This window comes from Panthera tigris, chromosome B2, assembly GCF_018350195.1.
Source record: "Panthera tigris isolate Pti1 chromosome B2, P.tigris_Pti1_mat1.1, whole genome shotgun sequence".
Lineage (NCBI taxonomy): Eukaryota > Metazoa > Chordata > Mammalia > Carnivora > Felidae > Panthera > Panthera tigris.
In genome coordinates, this window is record NC_056664.1 from 98,071,484 (window position 1) to 98,096,489 (window position 25,006).

General features: G+C 41.9%; 2 protein-coding genes and 1 long non-coding RNA gene across 13 annotated transcripts in view; 1 reads left to right on the forward strand and 2 right to left on the reverse strand.

The window, feature by feature from the left end:
* The window catches only part of LOC102961182, an 8,246-nt gene extending 6,479 nt beyond the window's left edge, over window positions 1-1,767 (forward strand). Inside the window, exon 4 of the long non-coding RNA XR_006217792.1 lies at window positions 1,686-1,767. This is a non-coding gene — a long non-coding RNA (uncharacterized LOC102961182). The remainder of the gene's footprint in view (window positions 1-1,685) is intronic.
* The window catches only part of ZBTB24 (zinc finger and BTB domain containing 24), a 16,405-nt gene extending 2,441 nt beyond the window's left edge, over window positions 1-13,964 (reverse strand). The window contains exons 1-8 of one of the 8 annotated variants that reach the window (XM_042986943.1): window positions 13,808-13,964; window positions 13,321-13,374; window positions 12,155-13,125; window positions 8,977-9,144; window positions 8,412-8,495; window positions 7,639-7,722; window positions 3,938-4,019; window positions 1,724-2,839 (exon numbers count right to left, since the gene is read on the reverse strand). In XM_042986943.1, coding sequence (XP_042842877.1) covers window positions 2,122-2,839; window positions 3,938-4,019; window positions 7,639-7,722; window positions 8,412-8,495; window positions 8,977-9,144; window positions 12,155-13,097 — 2,079 coding nt within the window. In that variant the 5' untranslated portion in view covers window positions 13,098-13,125; window positions 13,321-13,374; window positions 13,808-13,964 and the 3' untranslated portion in view covers window positions 1,724-2,121. Of the gene's footprint in view, window positions 1-1,723; window positions 3,010-3,923; window positions 4,020-7,638; window positions 7,807-8,411; window positions 8,496-8,976; window positions 9,145-12,154; window positions 13,126-13,320; window positions 13,413-13,807 lie in introns of those variants that run through there. The other 7 variants (XM_007078738.3, XM_007078739.3, XM_042986945.1 and 4 more) reach the window with 7 other exon arrangements.
* AK9 (adenylate kinase 9) overlaps window positions 13,443-25,006 on the reverse strand; it is a 141,439-nt gene continuing 129,875 nt past the window's right edge. For 2 of the 4 annotated variants that reach the window (XM_007078737.3, XM_042986928.1), the window contains exons 39-40: window positions 24,696-24,810; window positions 23,617-24,267 (exon numbers count right to left, since the gene is read on the reverse strand). In XM_007078737.3, coding sequence (XP_007078799.2) covers window positions 24,065-24,267; window positions 24,696-24,810 — 318 coding nt within the window. In that variant the 3' untranslated portion in view covers window positions 23,617-24,064. Of the gene's footprint in view, window positions 13,503-23,616; window positions 24,268-24,695; window positions 24,811-25,006 lie in introns of those variants that run through there. The other 2 variants (XM_042986929.1, XM_042986930.1) reach the window with 2 other exon arrangements.

Consider the following 25,006-nt stretch of genomic DNA (forward strand, 5'->3'; position numbering starts at 1 on the left):
GTTATTGAAAAAAAATTCAGTGTGCAACTACTTGTATGTCAACCTAGGTTTTCAACTGTAAATTGCATGAATTCTAAATACAGGTCAAGTATGTCCAAAGAATATTAGCATTCAGATTGAGTGTATACTAGATTTTGAAGACTTAGTATGCAAAAAAGAATAAAAAAATATCTCATTAATACGTTTTTATACTGATTACAGGTTGAAATATTTGGAAAATGTGGTATTAAATAATTTTACTCAAATCAATTTTCACCTTTTTGTTTTTAATGTGGCTACTAGAAAATTTTAAATTACGTGAGGCCCACATTGTATTTCTCCTAGTGCAGAGGTAGACTGTCGTAAAGCTAGTTAAACTTGACTTATGTGACCGTACTTCCTGAATAAATTCTCTAGCTCTCCAGAGTGAGTAGCTAAAAATTCATTTATATTAATACTCTGTATCTCAAGAAACTGTGGGCCAGTAAGCTTTGAAAAACTGGCAAAAACTTTGCATTTTAAGAGTAAGATTGAAGTAGTTTAAATGACTAAGAATTTGAAATAATATTTAGGTCATAACTGTATTTGTAAAAATTACTATCTTGGCTCTAGTCAGGCCTGACTTGAACATTACTTGATTGGTATACGTAAGATATATATCATTTTATAAATTTTGTGAATTATATATACTAAAATATAGTTTGGCAAATATGTTTAAAAAAAAAAAAAGCTTTTATCTTCTCTCAAACCTGAAGAATCCCATTATTTTAACCTCCAAAAAAACGTTCTGGACTCAGGTGGAAATCAAACAAAGATGTCTACAGAGAGAAAATAAGTAACTGATGTAATGATCCTGTTAATTTTAGGGTAGATTACCCCTACGCTCCACCAGCATTATGTTAACTTAGATTAGTGCCCATTTTCTTCTCTCCAAAATCTGTTATCAGTTTACTTAAGAGAAAGTAATCAAAGTCTCCAATAAAGTACACTGGGCTTGAAAACCTAACTCAAACATAACTTCAACTTTTGACAATTATCTAAAACTGTACAACAATTACAGATTGGCCACTATGGTTTGGAGGCTCAAATTATTTTTAAAAGTAGAAGATATTTACTTTTTAAAATGATGTGTCCATTTTATAAGATTTAACCTACTTTGCAATAAAAATAGATTATAAGGTCCCATCTTCAGAAAGTTATCAGACATAATACACAGATCATTTTCAGGATCAATTAGAATTCAGGAGAGTATATTTGATACTTAAAATACACTGAATAGAATTTTATATTCCAGGATAACTGAGAAAGCTTTAACTTCATCAGAAAGAACAATTATCACTGCTGACAAAAATTTGTAATTTATGGGTTGAATGTCTTGATCCGTTTCACTCTTTAATTAGACTTTTAAATTATATTTTCAATAACCTTCTTTTAAAAAAATATGTAAACCCCCTCAAAAATATGTAAATCCATGTTTCTCAGAAAAATTGAGTTCAGAATTTTTAAAATAATCCTGTACTTTTTGGTTTTCTTGTTATATTCATTTTGGTTTAAAATAGACTTTTAGTTTATATGTCTCTGAATCTACCTCAAACCTGACACGAAGAGCCCACCATACCACAGAGATTAAATGTTGAGTTACTCTGTTTTAGGGGATTAGAAAGTATTAAAAGGACAGATTCTCCAAAGTTGTTATCTGTATTCAGCCCTGACTTGTCTTATAGAAGCAACCGGGTTGCCTAAGAGAAATAAAGAAGAAACCACTCTACCCAATTCAACCAACATAGGACTTCCTTTTTTCTAAAAAATAAAAATGGAAAGGTCACAAGGCCATAAGCTGTGGCCATGGACATTCAAGACTTAGAGAAGTCTAAATCAATGCCCCCAAATAAAAATCATCCAACACCTTAAGAGATTTGGATGAAAATGAAAACCATTCATCAATAATGAATGCTAAATCCAAATCCGGACTACATACAAGATACGATACACACGTCTTGTTGCCTGGATGGAAAGCATCAGAACTAGCAGCTAGCCATCACACCTCTGGAAAGACTTGTGAGTGTTTCAGAAAGCCTGCCTTCCGGCACAGTTACAGCTGGCTCACTGGGAGGAGACCAATCGATCACACACGTTTACAGGTCAGCTCTGCTCCTGGCTAAGTGGTTGGGGTGGGGGCACATGGTGGGTGGGTGTCGGGGGAGCAGGCTCCGTCAGCTGCAGGTGTTGAGCCGGATCTGAAGCACTTGCTAAATGGAGCTCCCCTGTTTGCTCTTGATGGGCGTGAAGATGTTCCAGGGTTTCCTTGGAGAGTGTGATTACATGCACTGGCTCGGTCTGTGCGGGTTCCATCTGGCTTTCAATCATATTGAGGCTCTGAATGTGTTCTGTTTGCTCCTGTTGGGCTGAAAGAATTAAATTCTGCAGTTGTTCTGGCTGCTGCGTGAGCAGGGTGAGATTAGCGGCCTGGTCCGCAGTCATGTTCTGAGAACTCTCTGCTGTGACAATGCTGATTCCTTGGCTAGGACCAGGCATGAAATTGATGTTATGTACAGAATTGGTTACAAGAAGCTGAATTTCTTGCTCTCCAGATGCAGACAGTTGATAGGGCTGCAGCTGAAGAATATTCCTGACCTCTTCAGTGTTATTATTGCCAGAAACGCTGCTGGCATCTGATGCAGGTTTCTCTTTGCTATGGATTTTCAAGTGAGCCTTCAAGTTGTCTAAGCGAGCAAACTGTAAGTTACACTCAGGGCAGGAGAAGGGTTTTTTGCCTGTGTGCAGAATGCAGTGTCTCCTCTTGGCACTGGAGTCAGAGAAGGATTTGCCACATATGCCACAGGAGTATGGCTTTTCTCCTCTATAAGAAAATACACGTTTTATCTTAAAAACAGATTTGCTACTTCCTGATTATTTAGGGAGAAGAATAGAGGAAAAATTAACTTGACTGGGAGTCATAAGTCATGGGTTCTTCTACTAACTTAAGGAGTCACAGCAAGTCCCAACTTTCGTGGGTTTTAGTTTCTAATCCTAAAAGAAAAAGAAAAGGCGGGGATGGTATCTGAGTAAGGGTGGTGGATGGGGCTGGGCTAGATGTGATAAAATTTTATGATTCCATAGTCTATATTTCAGATAAGAAAGCAAATATTTATATATCACACAGAAAGTTCCTTTTTGGTTTTAGTTCTCATTGCAAACTTTATTTCTTTTTTAAAGATTTTAATTTTAAGTAATTTTCGCACCCTATGTGGGGCTTGAACTCACGACCCCAAGATCAAGAGTCGCGTGCTACACCGACTGAGCAAACCAGGCACCCCCTCATTGCCAACTTTCGGACTCTTGTGGCCAATTAAGTATATATGATGGACTTCAATATTAAAAACTTGAGTAACCCTTAATTATTTGCCTTAGAAGGACTATTAAATTGGGGCGCCTGGGTGGCTCAGTCGGTTAAGCGTCCTACTTCGGCTCAGGTCATGATCTTGAGGTTCCCAGGCTCTGTGATGACAGCTGAGAGCCTGGCGCCCACTTCGGATCCTGTGTCTCCTTCTCCCTCTGCCCCTCACCCACTCGTGCTCTCTCTCTCTCGAAAATAAACATATTTTAAAAAAAGTATTAAATCAAATCTAGAAGCTATGTGAACAAAAACATTTATTCGGAAACATTAAATTTAATATTTATTTTTGACTGAAGAACTTAAGCTTTGGATCAGTCCCCAGCCCAAAAATAAAAATTCAAGAAATGAAATCAATCATATAAACTTTTGCTGGCCAGAGCCAGTTTTCCTGATTTGGCTTAAGTGGGGAACTGCTTTATTGAAAAGATAACTGTAAACTACATAAAAACTTCTACCAGTGTAATAATTAGGGAAAAGGACTGTATAGGTAACATGTCACCCAACTGAATGCCAGGGTTGAATGAGGACTCCCATATGAGAAAAATACCTGCAAATCTTTACCTGTGGATTCTGATATGGGTCTGAAGAGAACTCTTTGCTGTGAAAGATTTGCCACAGATTTCACAAGTAAATGGCTTCTCACCTAAGAAAGGGAAAACATTTAGAAATACACATCCAACATAAAGGAAAAAGGAATAATCACCTCACAGTTCACAGTATAAAAAACAAAAGGGGATAGCACCTGACTCCTCAATGAGTACAAATGAATTAAGCCCTTTCCAAGCACCTGCTGTGTACCCAAGCACTGAGTGCTAAGTACCAAGAGGATGCAGAGAAAGTGTAAGATATGGTTCCTTCCCTTACAAAGGGAAACAAGGAGATACGTGATTATACACAGGAAACAAAAGGACCTTTTACTCCTGTAGGTCCACCCTGAGATAACGCACAACTGTCACACTTTCCTGCTCGGTGAGGTAGCCCTCCTGACACCTCCCCAAGGGCCCCGGGGCACTAGGGTGACTCATGTATTATTGACTTTTCTATCCACCTTCCAGTGTATTCAGAATCTGACCACCTGTAACACCTCCACTGCCACCCCTGGTCCAGGCCCACCACTGTCTCTGCGGCAGCCTCACAGGTCTCCCCACTTCTGCTCTAGCTTCCCTGCTGCCCACAGTAAGTGCTGCGACCACAGTGACCCTGCAGGCAGTCAGATCATTTCACATTTCTGCTGCAAACACTCCAAAGGCTCCCTGCTCCCATCCAGAGATAAAAGCCAAAGCCCCAAGCCTACGAGGCATCGCAGGTCTGTCCGCCCACACCAGTCCTCGCTCTAAACTTTTCTGACCTCACCGGGCACTCCCCCTTTGCTCGCTGCTCAGCATCCCGGACACGCTGGAGAGTCACTGGACATCACACCCTGAGCGAGTGGGCCCCATAGGGGACTCCTGCCTCACCAGTCATCCCCCAGCACAGCTCCCCTCGGGGACTCCCTTGCCCTCTGCACTGCCTTCAAGTCCCTGCTCAAACGTCACTTTACCAGCGAGGAGGCCTCCTCACCACCGAAAGCCCTATCCCCCCACCCCTAATACTCCTTAGTCCCTTTCTCCGAATCCATTTTCTCATGATGCTATCCCCACCTCACACACTGTACTTGTTATTTATCACCTGTCTCCCCCGTTCTTAGGAGAAGAATTTGTGGGCTTGTCCACTCCTAGTACCCCAATGCCTAGAATTAGGCCTGGCACGCTGTTCCAGAAATCCCTGATGAATGAATGAATTTCACAGGATGCAAACGAAGGCCCACACCTGACTGCTGCAGACTCCACAAGGAATTCACAACGCTTCAAAAGCATTTATGCAGTGTTAGCCTGTATGCTGCACATACTACCGACGGACTGTCCCATCCTCCAGAAACAAAATTAAGTGATCCTAACGCAGGCAAGGGAACTGAGTTTAAAGAAAAGAAAGAACAAAATCCCACTGAAGTAGGTAGCAGCAAGGGATGGGGGCAACCTGGAGTGCAGCCAGGCAGCTTCCCTTCTACAGCATTCACTGGAAGACTCATGCTACACATCACTTCGAGCTCCATCTGGGCAGAGGACACGGGTGCCAGCTTGGGTGAATCTTCATCTTTGCATGATCACCTCCCACCACTCCAAAGGTGAAAGCCAGGCCACTGCCATTATCTTTCCATAGCTTCTCAAACCAGAGCCAGGGCCCACCCTGTTCCCAGTTTGTTTCCAGATTCCAAGACTGACTACCTGCTTGTCAAGTTGTGTGGGAAACATTAACAATGTTCACATTACCATTTGATGCTATCTGGGTTTATGACATCTCAGAAAGTCTTTCTGTTGACAGACATATGTTTTAAACAATGGAAATTCTTTCCAGGAACATAGTCCTTCAGAATATATCCGGACTGGACCACCTGGACCACATCCACTGCTACCACACGTTGCAAGCCCCTGATTAGTACAACAGCCTCCTAATGGGTCTCTCCACCCTTGTCTCACTTCACCCCACAGAGAAGCCAGAATGATCCTATTAAAATTCTAAGGCACCTCCTATCACTGCTCTGGTTAGTCCTCTGGCTCAGAAGAAAACCCAGTCTTCACCGTGGCCTCCAACATTCTGAAGCCTGAGTGCACACACCAGAATCACCAAGGAAACTTTTACAAATACTTTCAAGGCTCTACCCCAGGTCAGTTCAGTCAGAATCTCTGGGGTTGGGACCACGCTTTTTCTCTCTTAAAGCTTCTCAGGTGACTCAAGTATGCAGCTATGCCGAGGAACCCTGTGTTATACAAACTCCAGTCACCTCTGCTATCCACCTACCCGAGCCCTCCTACCTCTACTGCCCTGGCTTAGCCTCGGTCACAACGGCCTCCCGGCATTTCTCTGGCAAGTCAGAAACTCTTGTGTTTCAGGGCTTTGTACCTGCTGTTCCCCCCGCCTGGGATGCTCTTCTCCTGGACAGCGACAATGACTGGCTCACTCCCCATAGCATTCAAAACAAATTTTTTTTTCTTTTAAGCTTATTTATTTAAACAGTCTCTACACCTAACGGGGGTCTTGAACTCATGACCCCGAGATCAAGAGCTGCATGCTCTACTGACTGAGCTGGCCAGGTGCCCCTGCTCCCAGAGCATTCAGATATCTATCCAAGGTGTCCCCTCATCAGTGAGGCCTTCCCACACAAGTCCCCATGTAAAAGGGCAGCTCACCTTCCCACATCCTGCCCCCTTACCCAGTATTTAGTTCTTCACAGCACTGACCCCCACCTAACATGTTATATAGTCATTTGTTCTTTGTCTTCCTTGGTCAAATGGTAACCCCTCAACAGCAGGGGCTCTGGCCACCTCATTCACTGTTGTATCCTCACGACCTAGGGGACCTAGGGAGAGCGGTGCCTGGCACCCAGTAATTGTTCTGTAAATGTGTGTTAAACGAGCGAATTAAACTTCACAGAACCTATTCACGATAATATCTATTGAAAGAATGTATAGAGGGGCGCCTGGGTGGCTCAGTTGGTTAAGTGTCCAACTTCAGCTCAGGTCATGATCTCGCAGCTTGTGACTTTAAGCCCCGAATCAGGCTCTGTGCTGAGAGCTCAGAGCCTGGAGCCTGCTTCGGAATCTGTGCCTCCCTATCGCTCTGCCCCTCTCCCACTCACGTTTTGTCTCTCTCTCCTTCAAAAATAAATGAACGTTAAAAAAAAAAAAAATGTATAGAGCTCTATTTTCACAGAATGCCTACCCTATGAGACATTTATTTTAAGAAAACAAGTTAAGGAGAAAAACTTTGTTTGAAGAAGAAAATGTCCAAAGCAGCATAAACCAATCTGATATACCTGCCCTGATCAATCCTGCCTCCTCTTTATCCCTGGAACAGATTCTCCTGGAGGTGGCGATGCTTGTGTTATAACCACTGGTACTGGGGCAGGAAACGGGAGACCCCCATGCCTATGCTACCTTTGTGTTTGTTTCATTTTGTTTCCTTTTCTAAAAACAACGATCGCCATCTCCCACGCTGAACTACACTAAGACTGAAACACAACCAAACTCAGACTTGTAAGCCATCTCTAAGTTGCTGAGCTATTAGAGAAGGGATCTCCCCACAGAATGGTGTGGACAGCCTTCCACCTTGATCACGTAAAATCACCATCCAATTTATAATAAATGGAGCCTGAGGAGGACTCGACCTCACTCTTCTAAAACCATGAAGTGTACCAGAAAGGAGGGACGAGATGGTAGTTTTACCTGTGTGTGTCCGTAGATGTTTCTTTAGCTGAGACACATCCATGAATTTGCGATGGCAGTGGTTGCATTCCGGTAATGAGTGGCCTTGTCGCAACAATAAAAAAAGTGTCAGTGCATGTATGCGCTCTCTCCCTGCATTTCTTCAGTGATTTGTGTTAAAGCACTTCCCTGAAAAATAATCACTTTAAATATGGTACTTTAATAACACAACAGTAATTTTATTAATTTGGTAACAGTTAATATTTTCCTACGCACCTCAACACACTACTTGGGAGAGCTGGGACTCTTCCAACCTCCCTAAACATAATCTCCTTCTTCCCTTGAAGCGCTGGTGTGACTGTGGCCAACTGGTCTCAAATGTCACTCCCAACCCCTCATTTATTTCTTATCACTTGGCAGGAGAGGAAAAAAGACAATGGACAGAGCTAGGTGGGAGAAGGCCTGGACGGACAGCTACGGGGTAACGATACTTCTGTCCAGGCACCATTAAAAACAGTCAACTGGCACCCTCTTAGGCAAGTGGCATTTCTGAAAGATGCCAATTCTGCTGGGTTTGTGTGTGCTACCAAAAGCGTAGTACAACATTTTTAAATATAAATCCCAAGGTAGTGGAGAAGAACACAAGGAAAAGACAACTAATTTAGATCTTTTTAAGATTCTTTCCTTACATGCTAATCTATCTTCCACAATATGACCCTAGTGTTTCAGAAGTAATTTGTATTTGCTTTTCTCCCCATCAATCCAAATCCAAATTTTCTCTCACTTTACTGTACCTGTGTGAACTCGATAATGGCTCTTTAGTTGTCTTTTCTGGCTAAAATATTTGCCACACTGATCACAGGTGAAAGACTTCTGTCCTGCCAAATAAAAAAATAAAGACACTAAAACACACAAAAACTGGAAAGAACCAGAATGTTCACTGATAAAGTAAGTAACACAGTGGGCCCAGGTCCCCATTTTCTATGGATGATTTGGGTTTGCCTACAAACGCAAATGCCTTCAGAGTCCACCACAGTAACATAAACGTGCAAAGGTATGTAAGGCAGTAGGGAGTGGTGGAGACTGGGGTAAAGGTGGAACGCTCAAGTTTCCCCCCAAATCACCAAATTCTTAAACAAATGTCTGCACATTGAGCTCCCAAGAGCCGATTTATAAGCCCTAGTTTTAAGACTCAATGCTGTGCAGAATTCTAACCTACAGTCTGGCAAAGGCACAATTCTGCCGTCCAATGACACCAGGTGGGAAGTGACACCAGGCTGAGAAAAGCCCCTTTTGATCGCGGGTAGCGCCCACCCCAGAACCCGGTGGCAGGTGGCCCCCTGGTGCTTCCCCAGCTACCTGAATGCAGACTCATGTGCTCCAGCAGGGAGTGCTTGGTGGTGAGAGCCTTGCTGCACACCGTGCAGGTGTAGGGTCTTTCGCCAGTGTGCATCCGGGTGTGGACCTGCAGGGAGTGCTTCTGGGCAAAGCCTTTTCCACACTCATTACATTTGAAAGGCCGCTCCCCTGGAGTTAAGAGCCCCAGAAACACAGTGTAAGGAAGAATATGCACATCTTTCTGTTTCCTACTAAATTAAAATGACAATAAAGGGATTTCTCTTCATAGCATACATCCACAAGGCCCAGCACTGGAGAGAAAACAGCAGCAATAAAATCTGGCAAGCTGGAACAGATGAATCCAATGCCAGCAGTGAGAAGGGCTGAGACGGAACCTAAGACACAGCCTTCACAATGCTCAGGAATTGGCAGCCCCTGTTACCTCTGAAGATGGGGGTGGAGATCAATGACAGTCTGTTTCGAAGTTTAAAGTTAGACCTCCCAGAAGACTGGCCAGCTCCCCAACAAGGCCGGAGACTGTTCTCTGAGGAGGGTAAAACAGTCTCTGCACTGTGGGTCTCCAGGCACAGTGGAAGGGGACTGTCCCAGGGACAGCAAGTCCAAGTTTACTTTTGAAGTGATGAGACTATAACCGGCCTTCTTCCCTGCTCCTGCTCTAGACACTGGCGGGCAGCCTGGGAGGGTGGACTGTTTTCTTCTGGAATGTGGCAGGTCTGGGTAGGAGGGCTGCAGATGCCAGGTGTCAGTGAGGAAGTGGGGTGCAGCCACACCACCCCCAGTGAGGCCGTCGTCTACAGGCCCTCTCCATACCCACGGGAACTTTCAGTCAACCATTCCAACATAAGATTAAATATGACTTTTAATTAATTAATTTTATTTATTTTTGAGAGAGACAGAGAGACAGAGAGTGCCAGCAGAGGAGGGGCAGAGAGAGAGAGAGAGAGAGAGAGAGAGAAAGAGAGAGAGAGAGAGAGAGAGAATGAATCCCAAGCAGGTTCCACACTGTCAGTGCAGAGCCGGACTCGGGGGCTCAAACTCATGAACTATGAGATTGTGACCTAAGCCAAAACCGAGGGTCGGATGCTTAACCGACTGAGCCACCCACACACCCCAAATATGATTTCTAAAAAACCACCATTCAAGGAAGGCTTTTAGTAGTTGAAACAGATACCAAAACAAGTAAGAAAAAAAAAAAGCAATTTGCAAAAAACAGAAGCTGTCCAAGGGGAAGAAAACATTAAAAACTAACAAAGAAGAGACTGCTGTTATTAACGTGCTCACCATGAACCAAAAAGAGGATTCACAATAATTTTAAAAAAAGGGGCGCCTGGGTGGCTCAGTCGGTTAAGAATCCGACCGCGGCTCAGGTCATGATCTTGCAGTTCATGGGTTCGAGCCCAGCACTGGGCTCTGTGCTGACAGCTGGGAGCCTGGAGCCTGCTTTGGATTCTGTGTCTCCCTCTCTCTCTGCCCCTCCCTCGCTAGCACTCTGTCTCTCTCTCAAAAATAAACAAACATTAAAAAAAATTTTTTTAAAAAGAATCTAGAGAATAAAAAAGGGCTTCTAGAGGTAAAACAGTGAGAGTAGAAATAAATCTTTAAGTGTTGAAAGATAAAGGGGAAAGTAGAAAGTAGAGCCAATAGTGATGGGAAATAGGAGATAAGGACATTGGAGGATGGGTCTGGAGGTTCAACATCCAGATAGCAGGGAGTTCCAGAAAGAGACAGCATAGAAAACCGACAGAAGAAATCATCCCTGAGATACTTTCCAAAAATTTTCTGGAACTGAAAGACAGAGTTTCCAACCTGTGTGGATCTATTATTAGCCACCAAAATGGATGAAAACAGACCCACACTAAAGTGATTCACTGCAAAATTTGAGAACACTGGGTGCAAGAGGGGACATACTAGATGCTGTTTTCCTTAACAAATCTTACAGAACTACTTAACTGTTTAAACCATACTGTGTTACAGTTCAACAAATATTTCCCAAATGTCTACTTTGTTTAAAGAACCAGAATTCAAGGTTGTCAATCTATCCTTCAAACCAAGGCTCCAATTAAATCAGAAGTTCTGGGGCTGGTGCCCAGTCACTGGTAGTTTTAGAAGCTCCCTAGGTGATTCTAATGTGTGGCCAGGGAGCACCTGGGTGCCTCAGCTGGTTAAGCATCCAACTTTGGCCTAGGTCAGGATCTTGCCGTTCCGGAGTTCAAGCCCCGCACAGGGCTCTGTGCTGACCAACTCAGAGCCTGGAACCTGTTTCAGATTCTGTCTCCATCTCTCTCTGCCCCTCCCCCACTCACATTTTGTGTGTGTGTGTGTGTGTCTCTCTCTCTCCCTCAAAAATAAACATTAAAAAAAAAAGTTTAATGTGTGGCCAGGGTGAGAACCACGGGGCTAGATGCTGCTGGGTCAGATGACAGCAAGCTGAGGGATGAGAGGAGACTTAACTACTAGTCCCTAGCTTACAATTAGGTTTAGGGGTTATTTAACTGGTAACTACAGCCCGACCCAAAAGAGAGTTAAGTGTGTAAGAGAGGACTCAAAGGAGGAAGGGATTTCTGCCAGGGCTGCACTGTCCACTATGGTACCATTTAAATTAACCAAAAAATTCCATTCCTCAGTCACACTCACATGTAGCTAGTGGCCACCATATTGGACAATGCAAATACAGAACGTTTCCATCCTCACAAAAGGGTCTATTGGCCAGAGCTCGGTTAGAGGGACCAAACAGGAGAAGACATTCACAGCTAGATAGCTGAGTGAGAAAGCTGTCCAGACAGACCTGGGTAAAAGCACAGCTGTGGTCAAGATGAAAAATGTTCAAGACTCAGAAAGAAGAATAAATCTGGCTAGAGTGTGATACCTGGGCATGAAAGCCTTGAACCAACAACTCTAAGTAAGAGCAGGGTTCTACAATCAGGCTACCTGGGTTCAAATCCCAGCTCTGTCTCTACATGGATGACCTGGGCCAGTTATTCCTAGGACTCAGTCTCTTCATCTGTACCATGGGGATAACATTCCCTACCTCATAGGACTGTCGTGAGAATTAAATGCAGTAACATGTATAAATGCCTTATTATAATGCCCATCACATAGAAGTTGCACAATAAATGAAAGCTGTCATTATCATCATGACTCCCAAACACATTCCAGCAAGCTGCGAAAGTATAATTACCCGTGTGGCTCCTCTGGTGGATTGCCAAAAAGTGATTGTACTTAAACACTTTGCCACAGTCCTTACAACAGGCCTCAGGGCCACCAGGCCGCTTTCTCCTTCCACAGACCCTTCTGGCTGAACTCTGGTCATCTTCATCCCCAACAAGTTTGTAATCTTTAAGTTTAACGGACCTCCGAATCCTCCGCTTGCTGTACCGACTCTGGCTGTCCTGCCCGTCCTGGGTCTTGGGATCACAATTCTCATCTTTTTCAGCAGGCACTTCCTCCCCTCTCCCTGGCTCACAATCTTCTGCGTCTTTTGCTGGAATCTGTTCATTCAGTATACCGCTGTCTCCCTCTTTTACCACAAAGTTATGTCTATTTTGAACTGAATTGTTTACTCTCAGCTGTATTTCCTCCTCTGCAGGCAGCTGTGATTTCCCCTCCTGCAAACTGTTGACTTTTCTTGGCCTTCCCCGTTTCCGCTTTGGAGGATCATTTTTCTTATTAGAAATAACAACCACTGGGGCACCAGCAGTGCTCAAAGTCGTTGGCTTTGGGGAGCTATGATTATTTTGGAAATCCGTGTAAGCCTTTACCAGGTCATAGACTTTTAAGAACTGAGCGGTAGCCAGGACCTGTTCCGTACTCTTCTCACTGGCCTGGAGACAACCCGTGTAGATAAATTCCAGCAGCATACCAAACGTGTCAGCAACCATGCCTTCCAGCATATAAATGGACTGACCAATCTCCCCCTCTTCAGCAAACATCATGGAGAAGTATTCACTACTGGCAGCAAGTAAGGCTTTGTGAGCCCGGAAATGCACATTCTCCACGATTAAAGTGATGTCACAGAGAAAGCCTTTCTTCCGCTGATCCTCAAAACTGGCCAGAACAGTGTCACTGTGAGTGTCTGAGTGTACAACAAGCTGCCCAGAAGGCTCTGATGATGTTTCTGCCATTTTCTTTAGAAGCCAAGAAGCATAAAGCCTGAAATAAGAAAATAATGATTAAAAACGAGGAAGCATCATCTCACAAAGTTAATCCTAGCCCAAACAAACCTAGTATTCACTTCACATGGTTATCTGAATTTTACCATTTGCCACTTGCAGAAGGTGATTTAAAACAAAACAAAAAAAAAAAAAAAAAAAACTTAGGTTGGGATTGTCATTCTTGTACTGTTACCTAGTTGGGTGAGTCTCCAAGATCCCTGTTGCCTCTCAGGGTCTGTTTTCTCCTCTGTAAAATGAAGGAACGGGAATCAACCATCTCTAAAGTCCTTCCCCAGCACCAACTTTCCATAGCTGCGCACACAATCAGAATGGGAACCACAGCGTCTCGATTTCACGCATTATTAAACATTTCGTCTGTGAAAACATATAAAAGGGGCCAAGAAAATGTACGAAATGAATTTGGGGATAGCTGCAATGAAATAATAACCTAAGGCTCATCGGGCCTCGCTTCGGAAGCATAGCACGATCGCCCAGGCTGTCCCCAGACAGCGCACGGAGGGGCGGGCGGACGATTCCCCGGAGACCCGGGCCCGCGGAGCGGTGAGCGGGACGCGGGGGAGGCCCCCCACTCCCGGCCCGGGCCCCTCAGGCGGGACAGGGGAGCATACGGCTGGGCAGCACTCACCACGGCCCGGGACCGCGGGCTCGGGAGGACCTACCTGTCGGGGTGCCCGGCGGGGTCCGGATCGCGGCCGTCCCACCTGGCCGCCTGGATGGCGCACCCGTGCCAAGGCCACCCAGGCCCCCTACTCCGCAGAATCCGCCGCCGGGGTACCTGCGTCGTCCGGGCTTCTGTCCCTGCGCCGCCGCCGCCACCGCCAACCCGGAAGCGCCGGCGCCGGGAGCCTGCGCGCGGACGCCGGACCACGTGGCCCGCGGAGGCGCCCGGGGCGGAGCTGCACCGCCCAGAGATCACGGGCGGGTCTTGCGTTTGCGGTGAGTTGGGAGCGGAGGATGGGGCGTGGCGTTGTCATTCGGCAATTGCGGAAGTTTTATGTCATATTAGATATATCTCACCGACAGCTTAATTAATCAGTTTTGTTTCTTCCCAGATGCCGAAGCTTGCGTTAAGGCTCCAATACGTGAGGAGTGAATGAAATCGCCTTTACATTCAGTACCATTACCATCATTGTCATCATGTAATGCTAATAAAATAATCATTATTGTGTGCCTCTTAATTATTTTTCACATCTGTCTTTTCCTTTTCCATCCCACTTAGAATGCCTAGTCCAAGGGAGTGAAGAGAGGCGCCCTATCTAGTCAGATCTGAATACTGAGTAATCTTGGGCAGATTGCTTATCCTCTCAATCTTGTTTACCTTACCTGTAAAATGGAGATGTTAACACTGGTGTCACCTAGGTTGGGTAGCTGTGGGGTAAACAAGATTAGGGAGGTAATGGATTTAGTGTCTGGTTTAATTCATATCTATTATGATTAAAATGATCATTATCGCTACTCAGACTTTCATCATCTTTCTTCTATAGACTTTAAGGGCTTCTAACTAGTCTTAGTTGCGTGCTGTTCCCTCCAATACACAGAAGTAGGGAGATCTCATCAAGTACAGATCACACCCAGAGACTGGAGGCATTCCCCTGATTAGAATCCACTGTGGCTCCCATGTACCCTCCTAATAAAGGCCAAGCTTCTTGACACCATCTACAAGCCCCAGCCAAATTCAGTCCCCTCCTACTTCTCCAACTATTTCAGCATTTTCACTCTCTCAGTCTAGGTTTCACCAATACCTAATTGCTTATACAGATCTTCCTCCACTTACAATGGGGTGTTGTCATGATCAATCCATTGTAATTTGAAAATATGATAAATTAAAAATATCGTAATCATTTAATACACCTAATCTAACTGAACATCACAGCTTAGCCTAGCCGACCTTTTAACATGCTCAGAACACTTACATTGGCCCAGAGTTGAGCAAAATCCTCTAACACAAATCCTATTTTGTAGTAAATGTTGATTATCTCATGTAATTTATTGAGTACTGTACTGAAAGTGAAAAACAGAACGGTTGTATGGGTACAGAGTGGTTGTAAATTATTTACCCTCACTACCGTGTGGCTGGCTGGGAGCTGCAGCTCGCTGCCGCTGACCAGCATCACAAGAGACGACCCCACTGCCTATCACTAGCCGGGCAAAAAATCAAAATTCAAAATTTGAAGTACAGTTTCTACTAAATGTGTATTGCTTTCTCATCATTGTAAAATCAAGAGATTGTAAGTCAAACCGTCAGAAGTCAGGGACCATTTGCAATTTATCCCCTGCAACACCCACGTCCAGATCTCCAGCATGCCATCATATTAGCCTCCGAGAGTTTGAAACTGAAGATGTGATTACCAGCCCCTTTTAAAATTTTACCGTGAGATCATGACCTGGGCCAAAATCAAGCATCGGATGCTTAACCGACTGAGCCACGCAGGCACCCCTATCTTCTCATTATCTTGACAGGGTCTTTGCAGAGCAGTTTTTCATTTCATTTTAATAAGTCCAGTTTATCAATCATTTCTTCCATGGATCATGCCTTTGGTGTTGTACCTGAAAAGTCATTGCCATACTCAGGGTCATCTAGGTTTTCTCCCATGTTATCTTCTAGGGATTTTATAGTTTTGCATTTTACATTTTGATCTGTGATCCATTTTGAGGTGATTTGGTGAAAGGTGTAAAGTCTGTGTCTGGATGTATTTTTTTCCATGTGGAATGTCCAGTTGTTCCAGCACCGTTTGCTGAAAAGACTATCTTTGCTCTAGTGTATGGTCTTTGCTTCTTTGTCAACGATCAGTTGACTGTATATAATTATGTGGGCTCTCTTTTCTGTTCCACTGATCTATTTGTATATTCTTTTGACAATACCACACTGTCTTGATTACTGTAGCCTTGTTTTAAGTCTTGAAGTTGCGTGGTGTCAGTCCACTGACTTTGTTATTTTCCTTCAATATTATGCTGGCTCTTCTGGGTCTTTTGCCTCTCCATATAAACTTTAGAATCCACTCGTTAGTGTCCATAAAATAACTTCCTGAAATTTTGATTGGAATTGCACTGAATATACAGATCAAGTTGGGAGGAACTGACATCTTGACAACATTGAGTCTTACTATCCATGAACTTGGAATATTTCTCCATTAATTTAGTTATTCAATTTCATTCAATTGAGTTTTGAAGTTGTCCTCATATAGATACTGTACGTATTTTGCTAGATTTACACGTAAGTATTTTATCTGGATGCTAATATAAATGTTATTGTGTTTTCAAACTCATATTCTATTTGTTCATTGCTGCATATATGAAAGTGACTGACTTTTATATACTAACATCATATACTGCAACCTTGCTATAACTTATTAATTGCAGGTTTTTTGCTGTTGTTGATTCTTTTGTATTTGCTATGTAGATGATCATGTCATCTGTGAACAAAGACAATTTTATTTCTTCCTTCTCAATCAATATATCTTTCACTTCTTTTTCTTGTATTACTGCAATAGGTAGGACTTTCAGTATGATGTTGAAAAAGAGTGCTAAGAGGGAACATCCTTACTTTATTTTTGATCTTAGTGGGGAAGCTTCTAGTTTCTCACCATCAAGTATGGTATAAACTGCAGGTTTTTATAAATGATCTTTATCAAGTTGAAGTTGTCTTCTATTCCTAGTTCACTGAGAGTTTCTATTATGAATGAGTGTTGGATTTTGTTAAATGCTTTTCCTTCATCTATTTATATGACCATATGGGGTTTTTTTTCTTTAACCTGTTAATGTGATAGATTACATTAATTGATTTTTGAATGTTGAACCAGCCTTGCACACCTGGGATAAATTCCACTTAGTTGTGGTGTGTAATTCTTTTTATACTTGTTGGATTCAATTTACTAATATTTTGTTGAGAGTTTTTACATCCACGTTCATGAAAGATATTGGTCTATAGTTTTCTTATCTTGTAATGTCTTTGTCTGGTTTTGGTATTAGGGTATTAGGGTAGTGGTGTCCCCATAGAATGAATTAGGAAATAGCCTTCTGCCTCTGTCTTCTGAAAGAGATTGTAGAGAAGTGATATAATTTCTTCCTTAAATGTTTGATAGAATTTACCAGCGAACCATCTGGGCCTGGTACTTTCTATTCTGATTCAAGTTTTAAAATAGATATAACCATTGAGATTGTCTATTTCTATTTCTTATATACCATAAAATTATCATAGGGAACAAGGACAAAATCAAAACAATGTAGGAAAAACAAAAATTGAAAGCATTAACCCCCAACAAACCCCTATTATAGGAAGGAAAATAACCCTCCAAGGGAAGTCTGAGATGTAAGATGGAGAGCTCACAGAGAGAAAAACAGCAAACATGAGGGAAATCTAAACAAACACTGATTATGAAAGGAAAATGTTTAATTTGGATAATAAACTACATCCGAAATATTGAATAAAATAGCACTTAAGATGGCAAGTCGGTGAATAGTAGTAAATGTTTTAAGGACAGAGATATTACCTTCAGACTAAGCATGCATGTTAAGAGTAGTGACAGATACTCAGTGGATAGAAATAGAGTGCATACCTTTGAAAACTTTAGCAGAGACATGGAATTAAAAAGTTCCAGTCAGTCCAAAAGAAAGAGGGAACAGATAAAAAAGAATGGAGAAGATGTTGAAAAGTTAGGCAGAGCTAGGCCATGCAAGGTGTTTTATTCTATACGAGCCAGAGTTCTCCAGGTAAACAGAACCAAGGGGATATGTAGAGAGATTTACATTTATTGAAAGGAAATGGCTCAATGATTATGGAGGTTGGGGAGTCTAAAATCTGCAGTGTCACCTGACAGGCTTGAGACCCTGAGGATTTGGTAGTGCAAATGAAGTCTGAAGGCAGACTGCTGGAGAATTCCTTCTTACGGAGGCTGCACTTCATGTTCTATTCTGGCCTTAAACTAATTAGATAAGGCCCACCCACACTATAGAGGGTAATCTTCTTAGTCTAGCTCACTGATTTACATTTGAATCTCATCCCAAAATACCCTCCAAGTTGACATACACAATTAACCACACATATGACCAGAGAAAATTGTTTGGATTTTACTTCAATTAAAGTGGGAAGCCATTGGAAGGTTTTTAAAAGGGAATGATGAAACCTGATTTATTTATTTAAAGACTGCTCCAGGTGCTAGATGGAAAGTAGATCTCAGAGGAACAGGAACAGAAGCATGGAAAGTCGGTGAGGGCAGTACAAAACATGAGAAGAGCCCAGACTCATGGGCATAGTCTTTGATAGGACTTGCTGAGAGAGTAGATGTGGGGAGTCAAGGAAAGAATGCAATTCAGGTTCATCCCTGTTTGGGACCAAATCAACTGAGTGTACAGTATTACCATTAACTAATCTGAGAGAAAACTGGAAAAAGAGAAGCTGGGTGAATAGCAAGTATGGGGTGGACATATTAAATTTCAGATGTCAACTAGATAACCAAGGAAAGATATACAGTAGGCAGATATAGAGAAGAGTCTGGAGTTCAGAGGTGAACGCAGAACTTGAGACATTAATATTAATGTTGGAGTTATCAGAGTATAGATTCTAAATTATCATAAGATCACTTACAGAGTGAATATCGATGGATAAGAGGCTATCCAGGTTTTTTTTCTCTTTCCCCTCCAAATTCAATCTCCACCGTTCTTCCCCATCTTTTGGCCCTGGAAGCTGCAAGGACTACAACAAAGCCCAGTATCTACTGGCTTCTGGGTGAATTGGGTCAATGGAAAACCCAGGAGGAGTTTAAAGGAAGGAGAAGTTCATGATCATCTAGCAACTGGAGGTTGGTAGAAGTCCTTTGTCATTATGAAGGGCGTCAAAACATCCTTGCAGGCTATAACAGTAGACTGTAGCAAGGCAGAAACTACAGTCCAAAGTTTATGTCTTAAATGGGTTTGAGGGGAACAGAAAAGTAATTGACATTGTTCAGTGCCAGTAGGGACAATATAGGGACAATATAGCACTTTACAGAGATTTTACAACACTAATTCAGTAGTGCTCCAGTTTCAAGGCCCCATTTCTTCTGCATCTGATAGGGGTGATGTGTACCTATTTACATTTTTATTTCCTACCCTTGACTGGGGAAGTTTCTTGTAAATAAACACATGCTTGTATAGACTGAGCAACGTTCAACATGCTTGGTTCACAGGTTTGGTAAATATTCTTGGAATGTCTTTCACCCGGTGGTTAGAATCTCAATTTTTATTTTTTCTCTGTTTTTACCTGCCTTGATTCTGAAAGGTCAATTTAATTCAGATGTTACCCCTCTAAGAATTCTTCCCAGAACCACCCACAATTAAAGGCTTTCGGGCTTTGTAGATCTATCTCTAGTCAAGCCTTCATCTGTAAAAGCAAAAACAAAGATGAAACAAAAAATCACCGAACACTAGACAGAGGCATGCATATATAAAATATATCTCTCATTCTCTCTCGGTTCTTTAACTCCTTCCCCTTCACCACCAAATTTTTGAAAACGTAATAAATGAATTGAGAATAAGTGAAATATACATAATAAAATAAAAGTTTATTATTTTTAGTGTTTATTCATTTTTTGAGAGAGAGAGAGCGAGCACAAGTGGGGGAGAGGCAGAGACAGGGAGACACAGAATCTGAAGCAGGCTCCAGGCTCTGAGCTGTCAGCACAGAGCCCAACATGGGGCCTGAAACCAGGAACCGTAAGATCATGACCTGAGCCAAAGTTGGAGACTCAACTGACTAAGCCACCCAGGCGCCCCAAAATAAAATGTTTTAAAACGACAGTATTTAGTGCTTTGAGTTTTGATGAATTTAAAACCACAGCTCATATCATATCCCTAAATGAATTCTAGAAGCCTTAAAGAATTCAGTATAAACACATACACACGCAAGCACGCACCCAGTAGAAGAAAACAGAGTAGAATATTTATTAAATTTCTGAAGATGGAAGAACTTCTAGAGCTTAGAAAAATATTCAATATCATAAAAGAAAGATGAACAGGCTTTACTTTGATTTAAAAAATAGGATTTATTTGCTGCAAATATGAAGGATTGATGTATATATTACATAAAAAGCTCATGCAAAAAATTAAAAAGTACGCCATGAGTAAGAGGCAAAGGGCAGGAAGAAACAATTCTTGAAAGAGGAAATGCAACTGGTGATTAACATCTGTAAGAATGTCCAGTGTTGCTATTAATTCAAATGAAAGCAACAGGGGCTGCTTTTCACCCATTTATTCTAATGGACCACAATTCCTATCACTAAACTGCCTTCCAAAATGACCACAGCCATTCATGCTGCTTCCAAGAGCACCCAAAGGCTCCAATTTTATTACTCCTTTACTATCATTTGGCATTATCTTCTTCATTTTTTAAATTCATGCCCTTTCACCTAGTACTTTTATTTCCCCAAATTTGTACCAGGCTAAGAATCCCAAATATGGGGGAAAAAGGTTCAGCACAGCGGTTCTTAATATAGTATGACAGCACACAGTCCAGCACCAGGAATGGTCAGATATAGTATATTTACTTGATGGATCTGACTGGAACCATTAAAACAAAGAAAGGAAAGGAAAGGAAATACACAAATCCTTTCCCTATTTTCCACCCTTTATTTACTGTACTTATGTTATTTTTGTCTTAAGGTCTATCAAATGGATACTATCTCTCTTCCCTGGGCGAAATTATGCATTTTTTTAGTTGTAGTGAAAATGACATCTAGACAATTAATGCAGAAAAGCACAGGCTGGCGGAAGGGTGTCTCTTGCCCTAGTAAGGGCACTGCCTCAGCCTTGGCCTGAAGCTGTCAGTTGAGGGTGGCAGCCTTCAGGATGGGAGTTTTGAGCCAATGTGAACACAGTGGGCTGGTCTCCCCCTCCTACTGCTTCACTCAGGGAAAAAAATTCAGGGGCTCGGAACACCCAGTCAGAATATTCTTTCATCATATTCGGGGCACTGGTTGATAGATTTATAATGATATGCAAACATAATTTCTGAACAAAAGGAGGATTTCAATAACATGTCTTAAAATGATGCATGTTCTCCATTTTCATTGCAGAAATGCTATTCTCCCTTCATGGGACACAGACCCCTGGCTCTAACTTGCTAAAAAAAAAACAACTTGCAAACATTATAGGTGGGGTGTAAGTACACATAGGGGGTGGGGCTAGGGGGTTCTTGAGCTCCAGGGAGATTTTCCTGAGTTTTCTATAATATTTTTATACCTTAAAGTATACACACGTGCACGCGCACACGCACATGCACGCTTGAGTCTACAGAGGAATCAGGCCAGTGAAGGGTCCTAGGAGCACTGAACTGACACCATGGCAGTGATTTCCAAGTTGTGCTCACAGTGTAGGGGATGTTAAGGAAAGAGCAAGGGTCTGGGGTTAGGCTAAATCTGGATTCTACTACTCATGCTATCTTGGGTAAGAACCTCTTCTATGTATAAGTGCAGTGTGTAAAGAATTAAATGAGATAAGGTACGTAAAGCCAGTAGCACACCATCTGGCACCTAAGGAACAGCCTGGAAATGATAGCCCGGTCTGCAGTTATTCTAAATAGGGTCCTGTGTGTAACTATATTTGCATGTGAGTGTAGAGACCTAGAATGTCCAGAGCTGTAAGCTACTTGAGAAAATTTGATTCCCCCTGCCCTGCCCAATGCTCCTATCTGCTGCACTGCATTACATAGATTTACTCAAAAGAGACCTATGGAGAAAGGGATGGAAAGAATCACATGGCCTTTGGTCCCTGGCCCAGCTCAGGGACTAAACTTCTCCCTCCTCAGGAGAGAAGGCGCATTCACCCTACTTCTGTGCAGAACTCAGCAGCTCCAGAAAAAAAGATGAGGAATTAGGCCACCTTTGGGTTTATAGAATTCTTAGGGTGAAGCCATATCAGAGAACATAATCCCCAGATGCTCTCTGGAGGCCCCAAGAAATGTTTGCAGGCACTTCGCAGGGGCTGCTGCCCATCATAAAGGGGAGGATACGGAAGCAATCAAGTTGGTTTTAATTGCTAAAGGAAACTCCTTACACCATAGGCTGAGGAAGACTGAGGACAGTAGTATCTGGTTAAGAATGCAAAAGTTCCCCTTTATCATGGAAAGATGGTAAATTACAGGTGTTAAGAACTAGGAAGGGAAGGGGCGCCTGGGTGGCTTGGTCGGTTAAGCATCCGACTTCGGCTCAGGTCATGATCTCACGGTCCGTGGGTTCGAGCCCCGCGTCGGGCTCTGTGCTGACAGCTCGGAGCCTGGAGCCTGTTTCAGATTCTGTGTCTCCCTCTCTCTCTGCTCCTCCCCTGTTCATGCTCTGTCTCTCTCTGTCTCAAAAATAAATAAACGTTAAAAAAAAAAAATTAAAAAAAAAAAAAAGAACTAGGAAGGGAAGAAGGGTGGGTGGGACCTTATGTTGCCCGCAAAACTTGGTAGCTGCTGACAGCTCCCAGCCTCTTGAAAAGGTATAGATTCATCTATGGGTATATCGCAATAGTTCAAAGGCTTTGGGGTTTTTTCTTAACTTTTACAATAGGCTTCTAGCTTTTATTTAAACATCATTTTATTATGAAAATATACAAAAAATATACAGAACAGCCTTCTAGCTTTTAACATTGTTGAAATGATAGGGATCAAAGACAGCATGGATGAATCTGAAGGACATTATACTAAGTAAAATATGCCAGAGAAAGACAAATATTGCATGGAATCATACATGTTGTGGAATCCAAAAAAACAAAAAAGGTCAAGCTCATAGAAGCAGAGTTTAGAATGGTGGCTGCCAAGGGCTGGTGGGGGGTGGGAGGAGAAATGGGGAGATATTGGTCAAAAGGTACAACTTTCAATTATAATATGCATAAATTCTGAGGATCTAATGTACAGTGTGGGACTACAGCTAATAATGCTGTATTATATACTTAAAATTTGCTAACAGAGTGGCCCTTAGGGTTCTTGCTATATACACATAGAGACACACACAAAGTATGTGAGGAGTTGGATAAGCCGAGTTAACTTGATGGTGGGAAATATTTCACGATATATGCCTATATCAAAATCACCACGTTGAGCACTTTAAATATATATAATTTTGTCAATTATATGCCAATGAAGCTGGAAAAAAAGAACTAAATCACTCATTTTAGAGATTAAGAAACAAAGGCTCAGAGAAACCAAGATCTACCTAAGATCACACAGTTAATGGTTGTATTTTTTATTTTTTGAAGAGCTAATCTTGCTATTTCATATCCTAGGTTTCTTATACTGCTGCTGAAAAATTGATAATCTTATTTTTAAAATCTCATTCAAATTCAATCTAGTAAATTCTCCTCTAACATACTTCTGGGTTAATGTCACATGATAAGACTCTAGATTTCATCATTCTCAAAATTGCAGGTGATTTATAATTACAAAATGATGTTTACAGCTTGCTTCTTGAATACTTAGGAAAAAGAAAAGAGGCAGCCATTTAGTTATCTCAAATGCATTTATTTTGTTGGGAAATTGATAACATGTCCTAGTTCATGACGTTTACAAACAACTCTTTATGTTGAAAGTGTAACCAATGTTTCTACTTTATTTATATCAATGTTAATTTCATTTCTTGAAGCTTTCTAACACCTACTGAGCAATTTTCTTTAATGGAGACTGAAAATGTTAAAAAGGAAATTGAACAATAAATTTATTAAGTAAAATGAGTTGCTTACTCTAAATGGAATAACTATTTTGTTAAAGGAAGAATGTTCACGCAATAATTTGTAAATTATATTAAGACTTATGCTAATAGAGGAAGGTGCACGCACTCCTGGCTGGCAGTGCTTTGAGTCCACCAGAAGGGAAAAGTACTGCCGAGAGGGCCAGATTTTCAACCTATTTCCTTCTATCCCTTTCAGATAACTCTTGACATTCTGGTTGCAGTTACCTAAGCAAACTATCCATTAACTGGGTCTATATTTTTAAGAGAGAGAAAGGTCTGTAATTTATGATCGAAGTCAATGGCTCTAAACTGAGGTTCCTTGTATTTTTTGGTCATCTTGGCACCCAGATATGTAATGAGTTCACATCTCTCCAAAAATTGGTCCATCTTCTTCTTATACTTCCTTTTTGTATATTCAGAACCATTGGGATTGTAGGCTGCAGAAAATTTCACAGAACTGTAAATGTTTTCTGTTAGGTTAGTGAGTCATTAAATTAAAAAGAAAGAGAACTACATGTGTGAGACAGTTGCACAGCTATAGCTGAGAAGATATTCAAATCACACGTAAGATTTAGGGATTAATCCATTTTAGATCATAATTGCCTCTATTCACCTTTCTCTGTGGCATGGATTATGGAGAGCCGATTATATTACTTGTAATCCTTGCTTTAAAAACTAGAAACTCAATTTTGATATTTTCATCAAAATATTTGCTATCAACACACACACACACACACACACACACACACACACACACACACCAATGCAAACAACCAATCCAGCTCAACAATCCTATGCATTTATCACATATACTACAATTAATGTTAAATTAGTGCCAAGTATCATGTCATTAAAGAAGACATACCTTTTAGGTGAAAAGCTATAAATAGCAGTGCAGATCTCTTTACACTTAAGAAGGGGAATTTGGGCTTTAAGCATCCTGCTGCATTCATTGCTTTAATTAGTGAAGTTGCAATACCCTGCAGGTAGGGAACAATGTAAATCATACGTATATTTGAATTTGGTTTCTTCTCTTAGTGGCAAATAGATAAAGAGGCTATTCTTTGCCTCTAATAGCCTCCTGGGGCTTATAAAGGTGGTTAAATGCCCACTTAACCAACAAGAAAGGAACACAAAGTACATTTGATTAGGAAGAATGAAAATTACAACTTGGCT